This window comes from Motacilla alba, chromosome 5, assembly GCF_015832195.1.
Source record: "Motacilla alba alba isolate MOTALB_02 chromosome 5, Motacilla_alba_V1.0_pri, whole genome shotgun sequence".
In the NCBI taxonomy this organism is placed as follows: Eukaryota; Metazoa; Chordata; class Aves; order Passeriformes; family Motacillidae; genus Motacilla; species Motacilla alba.
In genome coordinates this window covers 46,618,261-46,641,305 of record NC_052020.1, presented here as the reverse complement: position 1 = coordinate 46,641,305, position 23,045 = coordinate 46,618,261, and the positions used below count along the sequence as shown (strand labels likewise).

Genomic DNA, 23,045 nt, shown 5'->3' with positions numbered 1-23,045 from the left:
GAGTGTGATTCCTCTTATTCTAGAACATGAAAGCAAGACAGGCTAAATGAATTTGAAATGTCTAGGTGTTCATTCATTTCTGTCTGACTGCAGGAAGAAGCCTGAAATTAATGTAGTTATTGGCTCCTGTGAATCTCACTCCATGAGTTCTGGCTTTGGCTGCTGGTACCCATAGATGTATCTATATCCATCTTTGTTCACCAACTTGCCTTGCCCCCATGACCAGCCTCTTTATTCTTGTTGAAAGCTGAAGCCAAACATTTGTGTAAAATTTGTGGCTATTTCTATATTATCTTTAATATTAACCCTACCCTGGCTACACAGAGATCCCAATCTTTCTTCTTTTTTGAGTATTGCCAAAATATGTTTTGCTTTTTGGCATGCTGGCAAAAAATGCTAGGCATCCTTTATTATCAAATCCTGGAGCTTTTCACAACTCAGCAGTCTTTACTAATTACGTTCTTTGTACATTTGCCATCCTGTAGTCATAAATCTGCTTGAATTGTATACCATTTTATCCTGTAATTTAAACTAACACAGCTTGAGGTAGTATTCTTTATATTACTAAATTTTATGTTAGTTTTCCTGCTTCAGAATAGCTGGGCTATAGCCTCAGAAGGATTGTCAGACAATCTCAGCACAGCAAAAGCAAGACCTTTTATCAATCTTGTTTAAAAGGAATTTTACTTAAAATGTTCTGCCTGGGCTATTGGTCTCCGTATGTGTTGGGCAGGTGCTGCATTGGAATACTGTTCACCTGAGTGGGAACAAATGTCTGGTGTGTGGCTGAGCCATGGACCACTTGTGAAGACTTCATCAGACATAGCAGAAAGTAAAAAGCAAATCTGTTTTGCAGTTGTTACAAAACAAACTTGGCCACTGCCTCTGTGCCAGGGTATTTGCTGATGTAATGAGCCAGACCAAATGAGGCTGCAGTTAGAGCATTGCCTGTGTCCCAGCCACCTTCTCCTGACTTAATTTTCTGCTCCTTTCTCAGATACCTTCTAGCAGCGCAGCACCAGTGAGGGATGATTGTAATCTCCACCTATGCCCTTCTTCCTCCATTTGAGAAATGATGAGCTGTTCCACCTTTGCAGCTGTGTTCATTTCAGACCATTTCAAATGCCTTCAAATTCACCCTTGGAAGGGATGGTTTCATCATGTTGTCTCACTGGGAGCAGTGGTTTCAAGCTGAAGTAAGGCTTTGTAATTGAAAGGCAACTTCATTCTTCCATAAATACTACTTGCTGGAACAGAATGGAAGGGAATGCCACAGTTTCTTCAATCTCTTCATGATCTCTCTTCTGATTTCTGCTCATGCAGCAGGGATATGATATAGGTCAGTCTAAGCATGGCTTTCGCTATGTTTAAGAGCAACCTTATTTGTTTTTATTTTCCCTTTAGGCTAAGTCTTCTAAAGCTTTTGTGTTTCTTTCCTGTCTTATTCCAGTGTACTTCTCCCTCCTCTTCCTCTTGTATCATTTGCAGTTGCACAAGCATTGCTAGCTATCCAGTGGTCACAGGCAGCACTGTAAAAATGTGTTTGGATGAAGGAGGATTTTTTTTTTAAGAGAAGTATGCTTTAATTTTGGTTGCTTTTCAGAAGGGATCCTAATTAGTTTAGGCAGGGGTGAATAAAGAGCATAAAAGCTTTCTACTTGGACAGCTATTGCTCCCTCCACATGTGTTTAAATTTCCTAGTACACAATAAAGAGCACATAAATTCAACAAAGTGATGAGCAGACTGGTTTAAATGTACTTTGGGTGCTACTTACTTTTGCTTACAGCTTGGTCTCATCCAGAGTCTCTCGAGAAAAGGAAATGCACCTAGAAATACAGCTCTCTGGGGCTAGTAGCTAACAGAAATGAAGAGGGTTCTGGCAGCCTGGCTATGCCAGATGGGAAGCTTTGTTGAAGGGAGAATTACAGCAGAGACATTGGCAATTTCATGGGAAGTACAGCTGCACACACAGGAGCTCTGACTGCTCTTGATGTTTGACAGGTGCTGCTGAAGAATTATCCAAAAGCTGAGCCTGATCTGTGTGGTGTAAGTCCAGCGCTGAGCTTTGTCAGCCCTTAGGATAAAGGGTAGTAGCCAGGCTTTCTGGGGATGTTTCTTATGTATCAGCTTTTCTACTTATCTAATCCCACGATCAAAAGGAAGGAAGTTACGCAGTCTAGGTTTGTGTGACTTCAAGAGAAGCTTTCAGAATATGCTTCCTTCATTCTTAACATTGTCTGTATCCAGTAGTTATTAAAAAACCAAAAGTATTTGTAGTACTGTAAAGTCTTGATGTTTTGATTCCATGTATGGTGATATAATTCAGGTTGAAAACATTAAAGTAAAGGTTCACCACTGTTGTTCCTCTCCCTCTGCTTACCTGGGCTGTACTGGCTGTGGTGCTGCGCTGTTCCTGTATTCTAGATTAGCTGGGATGTTCTGCATGCATAGTGTCTCCATTCCACTCCTCCTCTGCTTTCTGCTCTCCTGCAGGGTTGATTGAGCTGTCAGTTCAATAACTGGGCTGCAGCTGACCCAGCTCACTCAAAAAACCATTAAAATTCTGCCATGTAAAGTAAAAAGAAGGGTTTCTGGGTCTGATTTATGCATTCCAGATGCAAGCAAGAGATTTTGTGAACCACGTAGTAATTTCCCCTTACCTTCCACTACTGAGATTTCCTCTATAGCATTTTAATCCGGCGCACTGAACGCTGTCTTTTTGACAGTTCCAGGAAGTGAAGCAAGGCAGGTTTTGCTGAATGCCCATTCTCCTGTGTTCTTGTTTTTCTATAACTTGCTTTCATTCTTTGGAGCACTAATCCTCCCATGTCACACATTTTCTGTTCAACTTTTCTCCTCTGCTTAATCTGTGGATTTGTTCTGCTGCCCTTCTTAATCCACAGGAGCCTTGGTGACCTCAGGAGACACCCTTGGCAAGAGGCTTTTCTGGATTTGGGTAACATTGATTATTTCTCCTGCATTGCTGAAAATCAGCAATTGCCTTTCAAACCATCCCTGAGTAAGACTGAGCTGCTTAACCACTTGCCTACAAAAACCTGCTCACTGCAGTCCACTCCTAGTGGGACACGAGCTCTCAGTTTAATGTCATGCTCAGAAACAGCCATTCCCACATCTTGGCAAGTTCTGGAAAGAACTTTCTGCAGCTGCCAAGGTATTGTACAGGTCGTAAACCAAGCTGTTAAACTTTAATTGGTAGAATTTATTTTTGTGTGTATGTTAGGCTCTAAGTCTAAAAGAAAGTTCTTGTAACAATATTCCAGTCCTGGGTAAAACAGAAAGGCTGACAGTGGTTTCTGTGAAGAACTTTAGCCAAAGCCCAAACATGGGATTTCTTGTCTTGCTTTTAAAGAAGCAAAGGGGCAAAACTTAGTGCTAACAGGAGGATGATGCTAAGTGGAAATATACCACTGACCCTCTATACCAGGGTCAGAGGCGTAAGGAGGGAAATCAGGGAAGCAGTGGGAGAGGTTTGAGTAACTGGGGTGCAGTAACTTATTTCAGTGTTACTGCTCAGGCAAGAGCACTGCTGGCTCACTCTTTGCTTTTGTGGGAGAGAGCAGAGGAGGCTGTGAGAAGGTGATGCTCACCAAGGTCTTGGGGGATTGCATTACTTGGGGACAAGCCTTGAATGTACAAGAACTAGTCAGTCTGTGTAGTAGTAGTAGGGTAAGTGATCCATAAATGGTGTCTGTGTATGTAAGTATATGTAGTATGAAAAACCCCTATGAGCTTCCTTTTCCTTCAGTTAATCTAGAATACAGCTAGAAGTGAGAACTTCCAAATGTTTCAGACATGGTGCCGAGCTTCCAGGGGAGCAGCTGTGTGCAACTCCTGAAACTGTGCAGCTCACACATACTCTGTGGCAACTTGTGCCGAGCAGAATGCAAAGTAAACGCAAGAATGCAAGAGAACACAAAGAAATCATCTCTTAAACCCAGAATCTTCTCTGGTGTTAAAGTTTCAACACTTGTGAAAATGGAAACCCAGCTTCATAGGCTGTGTTACGCTGCTGCTCACCTTTAGGCATGTCTTGATGCCTGGGATGTCAGTGATATTTGCCTGAGAGTGTGCATGACGTATCACAGTGTGGGACACGCTTTCCTTCTCTTTGGTGGTTCTATTAAACTCAGCTGGGCAGAAGAGCAGCAGATAACCTCTAGTGTCCTGCAGCGGTAGAAGGGTGAGCTCTTTGGTCAGTCTCCAACTTACGTGATTTCAGAAAGAGCAGGAGGAAGGTGTAGGGTATTTTCAAGGTGTTTCCTTCCTGCCTGGGGAAGAGTTCCCATGGGAGGGGGTGGCTGGTACCGGTGCTGCTGCGGTGCCCTCTCCTCTCCTCATGTGAGGGGGAGGTCTCCTCACCACAGCGGATTTCCTTTCTCAGATTGCCACTGCTGCAACAGGATGTGCAGGTTACTGCTGGGCAAGGGCGGCGTAGAGAGACAAACCAGCACCTCTTGGTGTACTTTTTGCTCTTTCTTTACAGCCTTTGTTTGCTCTTTGCAATGGGACAGAGCTGGTGTTTGTTGCCTGGGGGAGTTCATGTTCCCCTTTGGGATCCTTTGGCCTCATTAGCACCAGCAGCAAGTGCTGAATACTTTTGCACTATCTGGGCATGATGAAAGCCCAGATAACTTTTTTTTTCCCAGAAAGAGAGATGAGGAGACAATCTCCTAAATACACAAATATTTATTTAGTTACAATACATGGATATTTTAGGAACTACGGGAGCATGTATACCACTGAAAATGCCAGGTAGCGTGATGTCTTTCCTGGTGAGGAAATGTTTAGTGATATATACTTCGTTACCTTCCATGCTTTGGCGGAGAGTCATTTGTGTCAGTTCTGTGCTGCACAGACCTGACAGCTGCTTTTTTAAGTGTATAGTCCCTGAAGGGACAGCACGGGAGTGGACTGCTCCTGAAGGATTTAATTCATGAAAAAAGCATGTGCTGGTCTTATTTGTTCTTATGGATTTCCCTTGGTTTGTCCCAAGAGCAGTAAGGTTTCTGTGACATTCTTTTCTTTTGCTGTGCACAAGTAGGTCTTACATGTATAGATGGGCTTGCACAACTGTTTTCCTGACTTCATTCAGGAAATTTTCCCACTTTCTTTCAAAAGCAAGCACATTCTCACCTGTAATTAGAATATCATCTATGTATTTGTTTACTTTTTACAGTGGGGTGAAACAGTGAACTTGACAGAATTGATTTTTGCTGCTTCCCTTCCCTCTCCAAAGGGCTTAAGATATTTTTAGATGCTTTATTCAAGGTTTTTGGGAGAGAACAGTGTCCACCAATAGATCAGCTGTCAGAGTGCAGCTTTGTGAAGACCTGGCTTTCTCATCTGAGCTTGTGACTTTTTTTCATTTAGGCTTGCTCAGTATTGATGCACAGCACGGGTAAACACTGGGGCTGGGGTTGGGAGAAGAATTTGAAAAGCTTTATTTTACAAGCCTTTTGATATAAATGTATGTGATGAAAATACAGAGTAGAAAATAGCCTCAGGAGTGGAAGATGAGGGCGAAAATCCTGAAGGTTTTCATGCAGTGGAGTTTAAGAAGTTGAATTTCAATTAAGATTGAAATAAACACCACATGTCTTGGGACCAATACAGCCATACTTGAGTATTTCAATAGCAGAATACAGTAGATTTGTGTAGAAATTTCCGTATACAAGAATAATTAAGGAGCAAAGAAGTCAGGTCAGGCTGAAGTTGTATGCCCAGTTCACAGGGAGGAGAGTGGTTAGATTACCACAGAGGGACTTTTGGACTGTGATTGGTGAAATGTGTAGCAGAGCATTGACCGGTTGAACCAACCAGAAAATTGAATGGATTCTTTCCCTTCTGTGGCATTTTATTAAGCTAATGTCTGATGATTTGATGCTAACTGCCTATTGAGAAAGCTTAGATTTCTGATTCACCTTCTGCCTTCATTTACCTCCTTTGGCTGAAAGTTTCATGAACATTTTCTACCTGCAGCATGACAGGCTGCTGTGAAGGGATGTGCACTCCTGTTCTAAGGATGCACATCCTAGAACACTCCTGTCCTAGCAGCATATCAAATGAAAACATAGCAAGAACTTAGAGCAGCATCCTGGTGAGTGGAGTTTGTTAGTGGATTGGAGAATGGGAGCAAAGAATAGCTGTATGGGTCCTTATTTTTAATGCAAATATAGTAAGAGAGAAGTGAGGATAAATAGAAGCATAGACTCTACATTGCTCAGGGATATAGCAGTGGACATTACTCTCTGGTTCAGATATTAGAACAGGTTGGTATTAAAGCTTCATTTCATATGAATGCTAATCCAAAAACTATTTTGGAAGAAGAGCTTTAAAAAAAAAATTCAAAGTCACAAATCCTAATCACGCAGATTCTGAAATACAGCTGATTATACCATGGACTGGAAACACTGAATAAAACAAAAAATACACAACTATTTTTAATCTTTATTATAAATTATATTTCTTTTTCCTAAATCCAGCATTTGTAGTTCTTTGGCTTGGTTGTTTTCCCCTGAGTGAACAAATCCAGATTTTCTCCACTTGGACATAGTTTTATTTTTAAACACAGCTTCCAGAAATGCATTTGTGTGGGATTGCAGTTGGGACCAGTGGAGAGCCATGGCACTCTGCCAGGCACTCGCCCTGTCCCTGCAATACAGATGGATTGCCAGGGTTCTGGAGAAAAACAACCCCAAAACTTTAAACAAATTATGCTTAATGGAAATAAACATTTTTTTGCCCTTCTCCATAATGATTTGGATAATGTGCTGGCTGTGTGTTTCTGGAGGACAGAGGAAGAGGATAGGGGAGAGGAGGGCAGAGACAGAGCTCTGCGTGCCTGTAACTTGCTCTCCAGTGGATTCTCTGGGAAGCCTGTGGGAGAGACTGTCAGTTCTAAGCTTGCAGTGTTTTGTAACTTTCAGCCCATCCTTCTATTAAAAGGTGGGCAGGCTGGCTGCAGCCAGCTATGATAAGAGCATTTATCTACTGGTTGGTTTCTTCCATATATGGATTTGAAAGACCAGGAAAGGCATACCGAACCATATAATCATTTAGGTTGGATCAAGTCCAGCTGTTAGCCCAGCACTGCCAAGTCCACCAATAAACCAGCTCCCCACTTGCCATGCTTACATGTCTTTTAAACACCTCCAGGGATGGTGACTCTGCCACTTCCTGGGGTAACCTGTTCTAATGATTGACTTCTTTCAGTGCATCCAATCTAAATATCCCCTAGTGCAATTTTAGGACATTTCCCCATGCCTTGTTACTTGGGAGAAGAGACCAGCTCCCACCTGGCAACAGCCTCCTTTTAGGTGGTTGTAAAGTGCAATATGGTCCCTCCTTAGGCTTCTTTTCTCCAGGCTAAACCCCCCCTCAGCCAGTCCTCATCAGAACCATGTTCTGGACCCTTCCCCGGCTCTGTTGTCCTTCTCTGGAAATGTTTCAATACCTCAATGACTTTTTTATCATGAGGCGCCCAGAGTTGAACACAGGATTCGAGGTGTGACCTCAGCAGTGCTGGGTGCAGGGTGGCAATCCCTGCCCTGGTCCTGCTGGCCACACCATTGCTGATCCAGGCCAGGATGCCATTGGCCTTCTTGGCCACCTGGACACATGCAGCTCATGTTCAGCTGCTCTCAGGTGGCACCCCAGGTCCTTTTCCACCAGGCAGCTTTCCAGCCACTCTGTCCCCAGCCTTTGTGTTGTGTGGGGTTGTTGTGAGTGACCCCAGTGCAGCACTTGACACCTGACCTTTGTTGACCTCATACAGCTGGGTCTCAGCCCATGGATCCAGCCTGTCCAGGTCACCCTGCAGAGCCTTCCTGCTCTTCAGGAGATCAACACTCCTGGCCAGCTTGGTTTGAATTGCAAACTCTCTGAGGGTTCCCTTGATGCCCTTGTTCAGATCATTGGTAATGACACTGAACAGCACTGGCACACTGGCACCAGTACTGAGCCCTGGTGAACACCAGGGGTGACCAGTTGCCCACCAGATTTAACTGCATTCACCACCACTCTCTGGGCCTGGCCATCCTGGCAGTTTTTTACCCAGAGACAGTGCACCCATCCCTGTCAAATATATGCCTTGTCCATTTCCTGTGTACAGTGTTGATACTCTCTTCCATGTCCTGCACCCGAGTTTTGCTGGGTTTCGGTGATAAGTGGCAATGCCATGAAACCAATACCTGGTTGGGATTGTTTTTTTAGCATAAAGAAGGGCAAGCAGAGTATGCTGCAGGCTAAAGCCTACCTCACAGAAGAAAAGGCACCATAGATGTAGCTCTGGTTTTTCAAGCTGGTGCTGATAAATCTTTTCTCTCACTTCTGTTGCTATGGTGTAGGTTCTTTGCAATAACAAACCTTTGGGTGACCATGTCAAATGCAAAGATCATTTGGAAAGAGAGATGCTGAAAGGGAAGGGAAGTAGGAGGGCTCAAATTCCAGCTGATGACAAACAATAATTCAGTGTTTGTCTCAGCAGAGGGCCATCAGAAATTTTGCACTTTACTTTCACTGACTTCTTTTTGGGTCTGATTCTCCACTTTGAAAAGGCTTATTTTTACCTTCTCAATTCTTTTTTTTTCCATCTACTTTTACTTTTTTTTCTTAGTGCATAAAAGGATGGTGGATCTCTTCCAAATTCCACACAGCCCAGAAATATTTGCTTTCTGCAGCTCTGTGGCTCTAAACACAGAGAACTTATTCTTGCAAATGGTTTGATCCTCCAATCCACAAAATACTGGATCAAATTTTGAAGGTTTTTGTGGCTAAAATGTACCTGCTGTCCTTTTTGATGCAATTGAAGTGGTCACTGAACTTCCTTCCAGAGAAGCTACTTTATCACGCTGTCGTTTCTCACATTGCTTTACTGGTGAGGGGGAAGCAAAACAGTGTTGGGGGGAGCCTTTTTAATGCTTTCCAGTGTGCAAAGTACGTGCATTTGGTTTTGTTCTCAAAATATACCTGTTGTGTTTAGCTGGCACAACTGTTGTGGAGAAGTTATCTTGCCCAGATGTCTTATGCTTGTGGAAAACACTGCGCTGGAAATGCCTGGATTTGCCTTGAAGGCTTACATCTATTCTTGGGTCAAGGCTGAAAGGGAGGACTGTTCTTGTTTTCTGAATGTTTCTGTGCAGATTGAGCTGAAAGTTCGGAAGAATGTAGAGGGGTAACCAATCTCAAATGCTTACTTGCTTCTTAGTGCCTTTCAAACTGCAAGTCCTGAAAATGGATTAATTCAGAATTTTGTACCTTGGCAACCGTGAACTTTCTGACCTTGTTAAATGGACCCTTTGTTTTGCTGTTTCCTTCCAGATGTGATAGGCAGATGGAAAAAAACCAGAAGCAGCAGTATAGTCATCTGAGATTTCTTTTAAGGATATTAACTGATTTTTCTGGAACTTGGTTGAAGAAGTTAATTTTCTCTTTCTGTGTTCTTTAGCCAAGCTGCAGTTCACTTCATTCTGCCTTCGTTTTGCAGATACTTAGGCTGTCCCTTAGCCTTTGTGTTGCACTACTTGTGAGAGTGAAAATATGTCAGGACAGCCAGACCTTATGTGGACTGCCTCACCTGGCCACAGCTTACCCATCCCTGAGCATCCACACCAAGTCTGTCCTGCTGGTCTCTTGGCTTGTAGGGAGTGGCTGCCCACCTGTAAGCAGTGCCTCTGTTTGTCTCCTTGGGAGAGAGACACACACTGTGTTTTCCAGTTGTATTGGAATCTGCATAAGGACTTCAAAGGGCCCCAACCCATAACTGGTAGTAGGAGAATCTAGTAATGGGCAAGCAAGGGTGCTCTCTGAGGGAGGAACTGGCAGCCTTTCAATTTGCTTTTGTGTCATAGGTACCTTCAGTTATTCTGCTCAGGGAAGCCTGGCCCAGATAAGAGTGCCTACACAAGAAAAGTAATTCAGCTCCATGGGTTGGTTACGTTAACAACTAGCAAATTAATACAAGGCTGATAGATCTCTGCTGGTTTTGTTTTCTTGGTTTCATCCTGTCTTATAGCTTTACCTTCTTTAAGACACTCACTCCTTAATTCAAAGCAGGGCTATTTCTGTAGGGTGGGAAATTTTAGTAGGACAAAACTCAAGCTAATGAGACAGAAAACGGCATCAACAGCAGCCCAGTACTCCTCTCCCTCCTGTGCCTCTCATACCCTTCTTCACCAAAGTTGAATAAAAAAGAAAGCAGCAATAGAAAGGATCATGCAGGTGAAATCAGACGCTAACTTTAGTGAGCACACATCCATCTTTCCCCTCAAAGGTGTTCCTGGTTTGGCATTTACAAGGTTAAGTTGTCATTGATGCAGTAGATCTCACAACTGGTTGATTGACTCTCACAGCTTTTGTGCTGTGAGCAGCCTGGTGTGTTGGCTAGAACATGAGCCAGTTCTGGCACTTACACTGAACTAATGTTAAATCTGGTGAGTAGCTTTATGGGATCATCAAGTTACATGAGCATCTTAGGGGTCTGCAATACATCATCTTCATCAAAGCACATTTGGCATTAAATTTAGACTAAGTTGCTTAGGGTTTTGCCTAGTCAGGTATTGAAAATTTTGACAAATGGAGATCCTGCCACCTCTGTGGGACTCTGCTGCAACCAGACTGCCCTTGTGGTAGATTTTTTTTGCCTGATTTAGTTGGAATCTCCATAGTTTTGATTGATATCCTGAAAATCCAGGCTCTCACAGTAACACTGGCCGGCTCTCCTAGGATTCTTTCATGCATCTCATAGAGGTCCAGTAAACTTCTTTGCATTGATATTTCATCAAAAGAGAATTCCTCAATCCTTTTCCAGTGCAGGTGGTTCCTCTGCTCTTGAACCCCGTTTTGGTACTGGGACCAAGTCCTCTAACATTGTTGTCACTGTTTTCATGCCTTCCTGTGCTGTGTGGATCTGACTTTCCACACACCTCACCCCAAATCTTTGTCTCCTACCCAGCTAACTGCCAAAGTCTGCTATTGGGAGTTGTCTGGGAGCTGCACCCCTTCTTACCAGCTAAATAGCTGTCTCAGTAGCAGATGAATTTTCACAGATCCTGAGTCACTTGCTTTTGTGTTACCTTTATTCCTGTCCGGGGTGCTGTTTTGTGCAATCCCAGGGGGCACAGCAGACCTTTCTTGTATTTAGTGGTGTTAATCCTTGTTAGCTCATTCCTTTTGCATGTATGTGAATGTACCAGGAAGCTGTGTGAACATACCAGGAAACTGAGCTGAAGAGCCCTATGTTGGTTTAGGGTGGAGAAGCACAGAGAGATGTTTGGATGGATGGTACTTGCTGATGACTTCACTGCTTTTCATGGAGTTAGAGCTACACTGCTGAGAAATAAGTGTCTGAGTAAAGTTTTCTAACATTCAGTGATGTGTAAAAATCTCAGGGATTTGGATAACATACCAAAACAAAGGCACTGTGTAAAGTAAATGTCATCTGTGTGGCAGCAGCACCTCGTATGGTGGCAGGGACAAGAGCTTGGATCCCCCATATATTAATAAAATGTTTCTCTCTGGTTTCTTCAGCTTGACCTCACCAAACCCATTGAAGATCAGGGCCCTTTGGATGTGATCATACATAAACTGACAGATGTAATCCTTGAAGCAGACCAGAATGACAGCCAGTCACTGGAGTTGGTTCACAGGTTCCAGGTAAGTGGTTCTTTCTGCATTTCAAGCAGAAGGATGGTTTTGGTGCAGCAAATTCAGTCTGATTACAGTGCAGTTTGTAGGGGTTTATTTAAAAAGAGCTGTCTGGCACACTGTTGCCTCACTGCTGATAGCCCAACAAAAGTGGTTTTGTCAGTTTAAAATGGACTTGCACCTTGGGAAGGTTTTCTTTTGTATCGGTATGGTTAGTTAGAACTGGTTTCCCACCAAATGTTCTTATGTAATTTCAAGAGTATTAGTGCTGCTCACAAAGAGAAACTTGTTTGCAGATCACTTTATGTGCATCCCTCCATGACAGAAGCCACTGAATTAGTTTGGCCCAGTTCTGTCTAGTCTTCCCAGTTCCTGGAATGCTAATTTCTGCAACATCAGGATTACTGTGAGTGACTCTGTCCTCTAGTGCTGAAAATCTTATTTTTTTCCCCCTCAAGTTTATGTTGAAGGTCAGAAATATGAGGATGTAGTGGTACAGAGAATTGTTTTCCCCAAGAAGTATCTTAAAAGATTCTCTCCCAGTGCCTTCCAAACTTTTTTATTTTGGAAGACAGAGGATGAGATAGAGGGTAGGGCCCCTGTGAGCAGACATTGGAATCATATCCTCTCTCCAATAAAGAAAGGCCCTAAGCTTTTGCTTCTGCAGGAGTCTGAGTTGTGCCACATCAGTGGCATGCAGGAAGCTCCCACAGTAATAAAACATGTAACCAGGAACCAGTGGTGCAGAGCACAGGCCTTTCTGTGTTGAATTATATGCAAAAATGTGTTTTTAGAGTGTACTCTCATGTAGTTTCATCTCCAGGGCAGACACCATCTGCAAATTGCTGCCTGTCTCCATCTGTCCTGTATTACTTTTAAGATATTGAAAATCATTAGAAATTAAGAGAAGCATATTCCATAGGGAAAAGAAATGGTGAGAATACTTTAGTATAAAGTGTGTGGTATAGGGTTGTTGTTTTGGGCTGTTAAAATCAATGAGCGACCTAGAAAATGAAAAATGTCCACTTGCAAGAAAGCTGTTTGTATGAGTGAGGTGTTATATAAGCACTGTGGTATTTCTGGCACCTACACACAAGTGGAAATAGTGTGGTTCCCTTATTGTTGATTAAGTTGACTGAAAAAGTTCTGATGATCTTAACCAGACCAAACAGTGCAAAATTCATTATGCTTTTTTTCCTGCTATTGAATATAAATGTGACAGCAAGATGATACCTGGCAGCAGTCTTACTGTTGGCTCCATAAAGCAGTCTTCCAGGAAGCACAGAGCAAGGCATCCTTGACCACAGGAGGAGGCATGATCTGCCAGACTACATTTATGACCTTTTTAAGAATGACTTTTTTCAGATCTATGTTATAGAGGCCTTGACCATCTAATCTGCAAAGAGCTAAAGAGGAAACTGGCTTCATGTTTACATGACTCCGTGTCCCTGCTCTCTGGAGTCTGTGATGAGCCCTTGTAGGGTCTGGCAGAGAGTGCTAATAGAACAGGAAGCCTCTTGGCATGCCATTTTCTGACTGTTTTCAATTGCCTTGGAAAAAAAATTACAGGAGAATGAAAATGGTATGGAGGAGTTGCCTGTTGACAGTGGCATTTTTAGCTTCAGAAGACCATTAGGGCTGAGCTTTCTGAGGTCTTTGTGCTAGTTGGATGTGGTATGAACTGCAGTTTCTCAGGAGAATATTGGTGGGTGCAACTGTTCTCCACTGCACTGAAAATCAGTGATGAGTGCCTGGTGATCTCATCCAAAACCAAAACAAAGACTGCCTGCAGCACCTAGTGTAGTACATGAGATGAAAAGTGGAGAAACATTATTATTTGCTTTTTAGGACACTTAAATCCTTATTTTTGGGGATGATGATTATTTGTAGAGATGATTGTCAGTCTCCCTTCCTACCCACTGAAACACAGGGCTGGACTGATTGAACACAGGTAACTAATTAACTGAAAATTTGCTATAGTCCTCAGAGGTTCCTTCTTGACCAGAGGTACATGGAGAGAAGTCAGGTGAAGAGGCAGAGTCCTCAGGGTGCCTTTCACTTACTGGTGCTACAGTTCCTGCCTTCTTGGTAAGGAAGAAAACCAACTACCCCAGTTCCTGTCCCAGTTCTAGACAAAGTGTATGGCTTTGAAAACTGAGTATGTTTTGGCTCCTGTAAGACAATGGGGAATCTTTGTTAGGCTTTTATTAGAGCAAAATGCTCTCTGAGCAGCTCCCTGTCATAGCTGTACAGGGGCTTGAGTGGCTTCATTCATGACAGCTTCATATTGCATTCAAAATGATGGTTCAAGTGATGGAAAATCAATAGGGTTATTAATTTGTCTTTCAAAGGTTTTTCTGAGCAGATTCTCTTTGCATTAGCCTACTTAAAAAGACAGATCAGACACAGTTTTTATGCCTAGTCTTTTGCTATCACGTTGATGAAAATTTAAAATGTTTCCTCCCCTGCTGCCCTTCAACTCTTGACTCTCCCACTCTGGAGTTGTCCAGGATGGACTCTTCTAATCTTGATTGAGAAGCTTTCTTAGAAGGATTTGGGACTAAAAGGAAGGAAAATGAGGGAGATGTTTTGGATGGGAAGGAGGTAGGGGACTTCTCAGCTGAGAAGAGGCAAGCAAAAAACCAAAGGAAACTATTATGTCTTAGTAATTATTTCCTAATTGGAGGGAGAGATTAATACAAAATTGAAATGGTCTATTTACACCTAAATTCACAGGCCAATACCTGTGTTTTATACATTTGAAAAATAATGATGTCTTAAATTATTGGAAGAGCCTCGTAAACAGCAAAATTAACTAAGAATTTGTTATTCAAGAGCTAGGGGTTAGGATAGCTTCCTGTGGGTAGGATTTGCAAGATGAAGGAGTGAAGGACTTCGGAAGGCTACACAGGGCAGCTAAATACTCAGAAAGTTTCTTTGAGATGTACAGAGACTAGAAATGTAACAGAGAAGATCAGTTCCCCCTTCCCCTTGCCACACCCCTCATTCCTCCGAACCACTGCAGAAATCTCTTTTACATTTAGAGACTAACAATTTTGAGGTGAGCAGTTATTGAAGACCCAATACACCTTCACCTTTCCTTTTGGAAGGAGGTGTCCTTGAAAAGAGACCATCACAGCCTAAGACAACAAAAAGGAGCTTTTAAATCTAAATCTGATGCAAACGCTTTAGACAAGCTTGTTTTTACATCTCTTTCTCCCTTGGAAAATGTTGACATGTTTGTGCAAGCAGTCATTGTCATGTTTCTGTATGTGGGAATACACAAATCCAAATGGCATTATTGTTTCTTTTGCTTACTTGTTTTCTTTTGGAATATTTTTCATGGTACTTTGTTTAATATGAAACAAAACATTATGCAAGTTTTATTACTTAGTAATAGAAGCAAGTCAATGAATCAGTGAATCTCTTAAGTATTTTTTTAATTGCTGGGTTATATCCAGGGGTTTTTAATAGGGAATATGAAATATTTGGTCTCTTTCTGATTTCAAGTTTCATTGCTGGCGTTCTGCCAGTAATGGGGCTGATACCAACCATGACTTAACACCAGGCTTGGAATACAAACAAAGGAGGATCTGCTAAAATTCCTTGTTTGTTTTTGTTTGCTTTTATTATGTCAAAGATTAGAAAGAGGAAAATATAGATATTGTCTGGGTCAAGCTGAACTGCAGCCCAAGGACAGAGCCCTTTCAATCTATTGTTGGAAAGCCTAAATATCTTCCACATTGTTGCCTGGGTGGTTGGAATCTGCTGTTGGAGATCAGTCTTCAGTAAATCTACCAAAGTAGGGAGCAGAGTTGTTTTGCAGGAAGGATGAGAGAAGACTTGAAAGTTCAAAGTTGAAAGCTTGTGCTGTACTTGAGAGAGTACTGCTGTACTCTCTTGGCTTCAGTGTTTCTCTTTTCCTTCTTCAACTGCTTCAAGTTCATGTCTATAGTAGCTCATCTGCTTTCAAAATAATTAGGCAGAAACCCTACATGTTTATGCAGATCTGTATTTCTGGCAGTGGAGCCACTCTGTTACTTAGGCTACATCAAGAGTTCTCCAGTCTCTTAAGTGATCTTCACAGGTCACTTAGTGGTGCTACACTTCTGCCTTCTTGGAAAGAAAGAAAACCAAACTACCCCAGTTCCTGCCTTCTAGACAAAGTATATGGCTTTGGAAACTGAGTGTGTTTGTAGTACATGATGTCTGAGTGTGCAGCAGTTTTTAGTAAAGAATCAAAGTTTATGAAAGGTTTCACATCAGCTACCATAATTGTTCCTGTGAAACCAACAAAATTGACTTTTCTTATTGTAATTTCCTGTTGGAGACAATTGGTATGAGGTTCAGATCTTTTAATTACTTATTTAAAGTAGTTTTCTGTGCATGGTTATTGAAACTTTATTTTGCACATATTGTTGTGAGAGGTTTGGGAGACTGGGAAAGTGCTGGCAGCCTAAAGGTCCGAGGGGAATCTGGAAGCCCCTGCAGAGCTTCAGCAGTTCATCTCTAGCTGTGTTCAAACAGAAAGGATACATACAAATACACTGACCTTGTTCTGCATTGAGAGTCTCTTTAAAAAGAGGCTGTTTCTGGATTCAGTTAAAAGGAGAGATGTGTGGCACGTCCCCAGATGAGCTCTAGGAGACACTTCAAGTTTGAGGTCTTTCCTTAGATGACACAGATCTTCACTGCTCTGAGTTTTGATATTCCTGTGCTTTCTGGCTATCCAGGTTCCTAGGCCTGGAAATGGAGAAGAGTTGGAGAATAGTACCTGACATAGACTTAATGTTGAGAAATTTCCTTGTTTTGTAAAGAAAGCTGATCTGCTCAAAGCTCAAAAGCCCTTGTTGTGTGTTTGAAGGGGCTGTTTTCTTGTATTCAGTGCAGTTCTTCTTGACATTAGAGTAATTAGTTAAAGTTCTCCAGACTCTAAAATGGCTTTTGGAAAACAGCTCCCACCTCCCTCATCTTCATCAGTTCTTTCATGTTTGCCTTACAGAGCTTTTTGGAGGCTCCTTAAGGCAACAGGATGAGAAATAAGTCACTGGAAAGTCAGCTTAGATGCTCATTTCTCTTGACATGTTGACTGGTGTAGAAGGGCCTTGAGATTGTGCCTTATTCCTGGTAAAGTTTATTATGCTGTGGCAAGCTTAGTGCTTGGATGATCTTTAAATACAGTTTAGGGCTATTGCCATTAGAAATAAAGCCCTGTGAGGTTCCCTTACTGAAAGCATAAAAAAGCCAGGGTCCCTCTGGAAATACTTAGAGTAACATGAGCCAAATTAACAAGTAGAATACATGAGTCCTGGGGAAGCAAGGGCAGTTCTCAATGCTGAGGTGGGCATCAGGAAGGTACACAAGGAGCGGAGACAGAAAAATCATTCCATCCTGGGAGGGCAGTAAAGGCAATGGAGTCCACAGGCAGGAGGAATGTATGTGTGAGGAGAAGGATCCGTATATGCACAGTAGGGGCTGGGCCAGGATGAAAGTCCAGGGAGCTTGAAGTCAAGGTGGGACCAGAGACTGGTCGAGGCAGACGGGTGGTCACCACAGTGCAAAAGGAAGAGCTCGTACACACATCAGGAGGCTTGCTGTCAGAGCTCTGCTGAGACGTGTTCAGTCTGGGTGCTGTCCTTGCCTCCTGCCCCATCAAGGTATGGGCTGTGTGTAAGGAGCTAATCTCCTCTCGGTGTGCTGGGAAATGCAAACAGTATGGTAACTCCCTGTCTTTTAAATGGAGGCACAGAGGGATTAAAATTGTCTTGTTACACTCTGGAGATGTTGAGATACTCAAGTGCAGTTTCACTATCAGCAAGTTCAAGCTAATGCCCTAATCACTGGATCATGCTAGCTCCACAGGGTGTGTTTTAGGTGCTGCATAAAAGGGCACGTGTGCATGGACATGTGTGGGTATTTAAGAGGCATTAGGTAATAAGATGCTCTAAAAAGAATAAAAATCTCATCTGTATTTGAAAGCTGATTGCTCTGCTTTAGACTCTGGAAGCACTAGTGGCAGAAGACTCATGAAAACTGTATGTTCTGGGGTTTCATGGCTGGAAGTGAACCCTGCTTCTGCCCCACTGAGCTGATGAGGCTTTTTATCCAGGCTGTACTGCAAGGGTGAGACAGTAGCTGGGTCTGACAGTCTTGATGACCAGCTGTGTGAAAGGCTGTCCCTTACTCTTCCCATGAGGCAGCAAGGTTGAACATATCTTTGGGGAATTAATTCTTTGTGTTCTGCGGGGATTACTAAATATGTCAGACACAAGTTTTGCCACTGAGGGGTGCCTCGTGCCCTGTGAAGGAAAGCTGCTTGTGTCTTGTGGGTGATGCAGTAGGTTCATTAGACCCCAATGCTGGATCCTCTCAGCCTCAAATGAATAACCTCTATTCAGCAGCCCTCAGTTCAGACTATGTAGTCACCAGGAAGCAACGGTTTCCCAGTGCTGGGATGGAGAAGTCTGCATCCCCAGGTAGTATCTGGAACAAAATCACTTTCTGGGAATAGATTATGCCATTCTTTTCTCTCCAGCAAAGTGCATCTCCTGAGGCCATCTCCTCATACTCTGAAGTATCTTTTGTAGTATGTTTTCTTCTTGGAAAAATCAATTTAAATGAATTAGAACTTCATGGAAGTCTATTAATTGTAGGAGCTTTTGCATGAATGGATTTAAAGAAGTGGAAACATTAGGATGGCTTTAGGAAGTTGAGTGAAACAAAGAGAGATGCTAACTTTGGATATATTTGTCTGATTTTGAGTAGAGTAAGATGGATGTGTTTCCCACTGACTTTATAGAGCCAGGTTGGGGCAATGATAAAGGAATTCAGCTTCTAAGAAACAGAAGGAAGTTTTGTTGGGTTTGCAAGGCCAATACCTGGCAGCTATGTCTGTGTTCCTGGCCAAGATGCAGTAGTGCAGTCATGACCTCAGTGAAGAGGGAATTGAGTTCCCAAGACGAAGATCCGTAAGGTCATTAACTTTACTTTGTTCTTGTAGTCAGAAAAGGAGAGTATGAACATAGAGAAGTAGCAAGCAATGAAGACACAGTGAAGCAGCAATCTCTTCACCTCTGCCAAAAAAAATTTCAGCCCTTATCGTTCAGCCCTTAACACTGTCTTCAGCCCAGCTAGAAGACAGCAATAAAAACAACATAAAAGAATGCAGATGCATTTCTGAGCCTAGTAAAGATAGTTGTGATGCTCACATGCAGTAATTGAATGCAAGGCTGACCCCAAGATAGCTGTGTGCCATCTTTCTTCTCCTAATGGCTTTCCTCAGTCCTGCTCACAGTTCTTAGTATGGCACTTTGCCACTAGCTCCCTTGTGAGCTAATGTGGATGCAGCACAGGTTTTGCTGCTGATAGAGTCTAGAGGAGGAATTTGCCATCTAAACCAATTAGCTGTTACGTTTGTGTCTGTTTCAAGTGTCAGTGTTTTGACTGTCTGGGGACTTTCTGCATTGCCAAAGTCCACTTGGCTCTCCTTGAAGAGAAGTTGGACTTTTAACATTATATATTCTCTTCCCCATTATTTTCTCTTCTCATTATTTTTCTACACTCTTCACCCAACCTAATGCCATTTTTTTCCCTATATATTGTTTTGCAGGAGTACATTGATGCTCATCCAGAGACCATTATCCTAGACCCTCTCCCGGCTATTCGTACACTCCTGGATCGATCCAAGTCGTATGAGCTAATTCGGCGAATAGAGGCATACATGCAAGGTAGGCCAATATCTGTGCTCCCTGGAGGCTGTTATGACTAGAAAAGAAAGCAGCTTCCTTCTGGAGGCTGGATGTGAAGTTTGAAGTAGTGGTTTTATGCCCTTTGCGTTGTCTCTCCATGGGAGCACAAACACTGAAGCATTCCTGTGTCACAGGATTGCCCTCTGGAATCTGTGCTCTTCTTTTTCCATACACACCAAGGAGGTTTGTATCTGATTAAAAATACGATGTGGATTTAATGGGGAGCATATTTACCACAGCGAGCACTCTAAGAAATCTTGTGGAAAACATTGTCTTCTTGTTGTGTGCTGGTAAATTGAAATGACTGTACAAACTCAGCAGTTTGTAGTAAGAATCCTGAGGCCTGAAATTGAGGGAGAAGAAGAAAAATTTGTTTTGGAAAGGATCAAAAGAAATTAAAGTGTAAATAGAGCTAAGGTCTTGGAGAAGTACTGGAAGCCTATTGCACAAGCTAATTGCTAGGAGGAACAGAAATGCACGTCTGGTGCTGGCTTGCTACCTGACATAAACTATTGCCCTTAACTGGTATCATTTGACTTGTATTCCATGTTAGGAGTCATGCCTTTTCAACCTGAATAGTTCTGTTACTTTCTCATTTTAACCATTGCAACTGTTGGGTTAAGTTAGTCTTTCATTCCCTTTTTACTTCTGCCTCTGTCATCTTCTTGAAAAAGTGGCTTATGAATTTAAATCTAGAATAGCCCTGAAGTAACTCTTTCATATGTTAGATGACTGTAATGGGGGAAAATTGCATTTCTGAACTATGCTCTAATGGGATGATTTTGGAAATGTCATTGAGATTGTGTTGTCACTGTCTTGATGGGCAGGTAAGAAGCTCAGCAATTTGTATTTTTATAGTTGTGGATTTATGGACATATTATTTGCATATAACCTGCCTGGCCCCACTGGCACCTTTCTTATGTAGAAATAAGATTACAAGATTAATAACTCACAGCACTCGCTCTTTTTTGGAATCTCTTAGGGAGAAAATCCTCAATTAGTTTAGAATGATTTAGTTTTGGTGTGGCTATTGCTGTTTGTGAGTGGGAGAAAGGTGCTGAGGGAAGCCTGTGCAGTGAGGGAGTGATTGGGATTTTGTTCTAACAGCAGAGAGATTCAGTAGACTTTGGTTTTGTTCTTTTTTTTCTTAAATTCCTATCAGTACTATTGTTATCCCTATGAGAACAATATGTTTGGGAGAGCATCCAGTTTTTGCAAGTAGTTTGTCTTCCGCATATTTCAGCCTGCTTTGGTCAAACTGATGAGAAAAATAAGTAAGTCCTTAAGGAGGAAAAAGAAAAAGGTAAAACTGATAATTTAAAAAGAAGCTGTTAATAAAGCTGAGGAGTGAAGTAAGGAATGGAGTAAGCTATTATCACTGACTGCTGCAGAATTTGGTAATCATTATTTCCCCTGACCCTCTGTCCCCCTCCCCCCCAGCACTTTCCTCCCCAGTCTTATTTCTGTCTCATAATCAGAAATATCGTGACCAAGACCTTGAACCAACTCTGTATTTAGCAAGGGAAATCTCAGGAGAGATGAATAATTGTCTAACTTCTTGTTCTGGCCGAAGTATATCAGCCTCTGTATTCCTGCACATGATGATCTGCAGTAAGAGAAAAGTTACACCACTCTAGGCAGTGCTGTGGGTTTTCTGCCCTTCCTTGTTTTCACCTGCTAAGTTGTTTTCTCTGTTGCAGCTACATCTCATATCCCAAGGCCATGAGCACTTAGAAAACCCAAACAAGAGGCAATACATCTGTGAATAGCATGAACTCTTAGGAGCCACATCTTTATTGTTCCGGAATTTCATTATGGAAGTAACTACTAAGAAAATAATATCCTAGTCTTTAGCTGTAACTAGAGAGCCTTTTTTATCACAGGATACAAAATTGATGTGATGGGTTAAGTTCAGTGCAAGGGCTTGTCTCTTCTGAAGGACTGCTGTAAACTCGGGAGGGTTGAGTTTATATGTAAGGAGGTGACTTCTGCTATTCAATGTCTTTCAAAAGAAAATTCAGTTTTTATTTATAGATCAGTTTTGGATTTCAGTGATTATTGCCTCTATTTCAATTATGTTTATAAGTAACTATAAATGAAGTATAGTCTTTATTTATGATCCTCAGTTTACACTTTATTTTAACCCTGTAGACCTTACGACAACTGTTTAAAAAAAGATTTGCACCAGTTAAGTTAAAGAGAGGGTGACCACGTGCTCTGTGGAGGTGACTGCATTCTGCAGCAGTAGGGCCCCATAGTCTATAAACTATGTTTGATTTTTAACTCTAATTAATGTCCAAGTCACTGTCCTTTTGCCAGAGAATTCTCCATGCTTCCTGAAAAAGGGAATTCCTATTTGAAGTGTCTAGATTGGGAACATGGACATTGTTAGGCTTTCTGAAAGTCCCGTACCCTGCTCTTCATGGAGTCAAGTTTCTCCAGCCTCCTGAGAATGGTTGCTGAGACACTTTGTGGCTGAGGCACTCCTTGTCTCTGCTACCAGTCTGTGACTGCTAAAGAAGCTGAGGTGGAGGAGAGCCGGTAACTGGGCCAGAGTTGTACCAGTGGTCTGAGGGAAAGCCTGGGGTTGAACCAGAGCTTTGCTTGTCCTAGTCTGACACAGTAACCACTCACTCCTTGTGGAAATAGAAGGTTCACAGACATGCCCAATTGCTGAAGTTGGAAAAGGCCTCTTGAGAATATACAGCCCAAGTCCCTATTCAAAGTAGGATCTCTAAAGCAGGTTCCTCAGGTCCATGTCTAGTTGGGTTTTTGTGTTTCTCCACAGATGGAGACTGCATAACCTCTGTGAGCAACCTGCTCCAGCATGCACCTTGAACCTGGTGTGCTAGCGTGCTCCTAGCAGTGCTGAGGTGATTTGCAGGGACTGTTGCTTTATTCAGTATAGACAGTGATACCTCCCTTGGAAGGAAGTAGGACTCTCTTCTGGGAAAAAAACATCTTTAAGAGATATTTTAACATTGATTTTAATGGATTCTATTTTGGAATCAATGGTCTGGCTGTGCTGTGACTTCCTCTTTTTCCTGGTCTCCGTTATTTTGAGTGCAAGCTCTAGAAGAGCTAGTTATTCTGCAACCTGTGCTTCTGAATCTTTTCCAAAAAAGATTTGAAAAAATAAAGGTTGCATTCCATCTAGTGTCCTGTATAGCTGTCAGGTGTATGTTCAAATGAATCACTGAATAGATTTTTTTTGGTGTCACAGTTGTTCTCTCAGCAGTTGTATTGCTTTGTTTACTTATCTCTGGAGAATTGCTTCTTACATAAAAGTGTCCTTGATCAGTTTTAGTGATGTTTGGTGAAAGATGAGGAGCATTATTTAGTAAAAATTTCATTTTCAACAGGGTATAATATAGTTGGAACTGTGTCAGCCTTTTTAAAGCTCCAACCTAATGAAAATAACTAAATTTTCTCATGTGTGTTGAAAAGTTGTGATCCTTCAGGCTTGAAATTCAAAATCTGACACTTAAGATTATGCTTAAGATGGCAATGGATGATCACTGTGACTGGGCAATAACTAAGCTTTTCATATTACATTTTTTGTTTAAAGATTGAAAGCTTTTGAAATTCCCTACGTATCTCACAAGTAATAATCCAAACTGAAGGAACTTAAA

General features: G+C 42.1%; 1 protein-coding gene across 5 annotated transcripts in view; it reads left to right on the top strand.

Annotated features, from left to right (window-relative positions):
• The window catches only part of ITPK1 (inositol-tetrakisphosphate 1-kinase), a 153,431-nt gene that overhangs the window by 69,943 nt on the left and 60,443 nt on the right, over positions 1-23,045 (top strand). For all 5 annotated transcript variants that reach the window (XM_038137734.1, XM_038137735.1, XM_038137732.1 and 2 more), the window contains 2 exons: positions 11,549-11,674; positions 19,275-19,392. In XM_038137734.1, coding sequence (XP_037993662.1) covers positions 11,549-11,674; positions 19,275-19,392 — 244 coding nt within the window. The remainder of the gene's footprint in view (positions 1-11,548; positions 11,675-19,274; positions 19,393-23,045) is intronic.